At 71.9% G+C, this 3,019-nt stretch overlaps 1 protein-coding gene across 1 annotated transcript in view; it reads left to right on the top strand.

Annotated features, from left to right (window-relative positions):
• Positions 1-1,172: 1,172 nt before the first annotated feature.
• Positions 1,173-3,019, top strand: part of CDC16 (cell division cycle 16) — an 8,625-nt gene continuing 6,778 nt past the window's right edge. Inside the window, exons 1-3 of the mRNA XM_012734867.1 lie at positions 1,173-1,247; positions 2,069-2,269; positions 2,554-2,718. Of these exons, the coding sequence (XP_012590321.1) occupies positions 1,173-1,247; positions 2,069-2,269; positions 2,554-2,718 (441 nt within the window). The remainder of the gene's footprint in view (positions 1,248-2,068; positions 2,270-2,553; positions 2,719-3,019) is intronic.

Raw genomic sequence — 3,019 nt, 5'->3', positions numbered from 1 at the left:
CCCGGCGCCGCAGGCCCGCGCACCCGGCCCAGCGGCCGGCTCTGTCCTCGCCCAGCAGAGAGCCAAAGGCCAGAGACCCGCCCTTCCCGCCAAGGCCCGGGGCCACGGCTTTGGGGGCGCTGGTCTCCAGCAAGCAAGCCTCCCTGGCCGTGCCCCCTCCAGCCTCCCGCCCCTTTGCCTCAGAGCAGGCCCCGGGCGGAGCCTGGCCACCGACCCGCTGGAGAGGAGGCCCCTCAGTGCCTGGGCATCTTTTGTCCAGCCTGGGAGGGACGGACCGGCCGGGGTCCACCCAGCCTCAGCGTCCGCGTGCACCCTGCGTGCTGAGACACCTCAGGGTCTTCCGTGGCGCTCGGCCGCCCAGGAGTCCAGGCTCCCCACCGGTGCCGGAACAGGCCATGGCGTGGCCCTGGTGGGTGGGCAGTGAGTGAAGTTGGCCTGGCAGAAGTTCTTGGTCCTCTTAAGCTGCTATCGGGCCTTGCCTCATGTCGCGGGGAGAGGGTCGGGTTCCACGACCGAGCCCGTGACCTGCAGAGGCACAAGGCGTGGGGGGGGATGGCGTGGCCGGGCCCGGGGGCCCCAGTGCCCAGGCCGCCACGGGCCTCCCCCAGCCTCCGGGCATAGTTCCCCTTGGGTCTGGACTTGATGTCTGCCTAAGGCAGCTCTCCCTGCGCTGCCCCCTGCCGCCGCCTGGAACCTTAGGGGGCAGGAAGCCCAGCAGGGGTCCCGGGGGCGCCCAGAGCGCTCTGGAAGCCACACCCGGGTGCTCTGGGAGGGGAATCCGCACGTCTGACGCTTCCCTAGCCTGCCAGTCCGTCACACTTGGGAGCGGAGAAGCGAGGAGAGGAGGCAGAGCGGACGGTGACTGGAGAAATCAGAGGCGTGGGTCAGCAGGACAGGGGCTGAGGAGCAGCGTGCAGGGACGGAGCCGCTTCCCGCCCTGCCGGCCCGGCCCGGCCCAGGCTGCACACCCGGTGCCAGACACCCCACAGGGTGGCCAGACCGCAAACGTGGGGTGTCTGAGCAGAGAGCGCCCCGCCCTCCCATCAGCTCTGGGCCCTCCCTGGCTGAGGCTCCCTGGGGCAGGCCCTCGTGCCCTCCCCCAGGCCACCCGCTGCCCAGGCCGCGGCCCAGGGGCTGGCCGGGTGCGCAGGGCAGGCCGCGTCGCTCAGGACATGGGCCTGGCCAGCCCTCGGCGGCGGGGACCTGTGTCCAGGCCTCACGACGACCAGCCGAGCCACTCGGGGAAGGTATCTGGACTCGCTCCCGTCCCGCGCCGAGGCGCCTGAGGCCGCAGAGTGCAGCGGCGGGCGCCTGCTCAGCTGTCCCGGGCTCAGAGGAGGTGACCTGCTCCCAGAGAGTCGTGGGGGAGCAGGAAGAAACGATTCCAACTACTGCACGAAGTCCACCAGTGAAGCCGGGGGACCAGGTCGACCAGGGAGCGTCCATTGTGTGTTTGCGCCCGAAGTGAAGCAGTAAGGTGCACTGGAACTGTCTGAAAACGGGACCCAGAGAACCACCCTGTTTGCATAGCACCCGAGAGGCGGCGTGATGGGGAGGAGCTGCCCTGCGGCCCGCGCCCACCCCTCCTGTCCCGCTGCCCGCCCGCTCCGTCTCTGGGGCGTGCTCTCACCCGCACCTGCCACCCGCACCAGCTCTGCCTGCGTAAGACAAATCTTCAACGCACGAGCGAGAGTGTGGACGGGCGCTGGCGCGCTAATGAGTGAGGAGCTGTGTCCGGGGCCCGGGGGGCGGCCCTGCGTGGCGACCCCCAGCCGGCGTCTGTCAGAGCCACGTCTGCTGCTAGACCGCGGCAGACGGCCCGTGACACCGGCGGGGCCGCGCGCTCTCAGGGCTCCCCGTGCGCCCACCTGTGCAGGTAAACGCTGCTGCAGCGGGCGCGTGTTGATTGGGGAAAGGTCCAGGGCGGTGGTCAGATTTGGTCCTGGGCGGGCCCGAGAGCTTGGGCTTCCCTGCGGTGGACGCTGCGGCTCCGCTCCGGCGCTGGCCCTGCCCGCCGCCTCCCCGCGCTCCGCGGCTCCGCCTGCTGTTTCTCACTCCTTTTCACCAGACGGTGTTCAAAGGCCTGGGCCACTGCCAGAGCCCGGACCTGCGCCCCGCGGCGCCGCAGGCTGTGCACAGCGCCCCCAGGCCTCCGCGGCGGCCCCCGCCCCACCGGCCCGCGTGTCTGGTCCTCTTCCACACGCGACTGGGGTCCCACGCGCTCTGCCTCGCGGGCTCCTGTCCTCCCGGGCCCCTGCTGCAGGGCCAGGTGCCGCTCCGAGGGCGTCACGCGAGCCCCTCCATCGCCCGGTCTGCCCAGTCGCCACGTGGGCTGATGCCGTCCCGCCCTGGGGTCTGGCCCCAAGGGTGGGCTCCCTGCCGCTGCGCGTGGACCCAGCTGCAGGCCCTTCCCTTGTCTCCGGGCTCGGGCGGCCTCCCAGCCTCCCTGCTGCAAGGGGCCCGCTGCCGGCGCCGTCTGCCTCCAGCGAGGGCTGGGGGGGTGCACCGTGTGAACTCGGGGTGAGCGCGTGAGGTGCTCCCTGCGCCTGGCAGGACGGCACGGCCATCTGCCGCGTCCACTCCGCCGCGCGTCGGTCCCCGCAGAGCTGTCTGGCCACACCGCTGCTCTGTGTGCAGGTGCAGGCCGCTGGGCCGCTGGTGGACACCCGGGCCCCACGGATGCCCAGCCACCTCCACCTGAGACTCAGGAGGCTGAAGGTAACCCAAGTCCTGGTTCTGTGGGGGCAGGTGGGTGAGAATGGGGGGCCCTGGCCTGCGGGACGGGGGAGGGGGGTGCAGCCCGCCGCAGAGCGCCTGTTCTGTGAGCCAAGCGCCTGCCGCCGGCCAGTCCACGCCGCCTGGCGCAAGGGGCCACTTCCAGGGGCCTATTCCTCTGGCCACAGCCGTCCGTCCTCTGCACAGCACAAAGTGGCTTTCCTGACGTGGGCAGGCTGCTCGTCCAGTCCCCAGAAGCCGACAGTCGCCCAGCGCGGCCCTCGGCGGGCGGGCGGGCGGGCGG

The sequence above is a fragment of the Condylura cristata genome, unplaced genomic scaffold (genome assembly GCF_000260355.1).
Source record: "Condylura cristata isolate star-nosed mole 26May11 unplaced genomic scaffold, ConCri1.0 scaffold00081, whole genome shotgun sequence".
NCBI classification, from domain to species: domain Eukaryota; kingdom Metazoa; phylum Chordata; class Mammalia; order Eulipotyphla; family Talpidae; genus Condylura; species Condylura cristata.
Note: the sequence above shows the minus strand (reverse complement) of the source record. Positions and strands in the feature narration are given on the sequence as shown.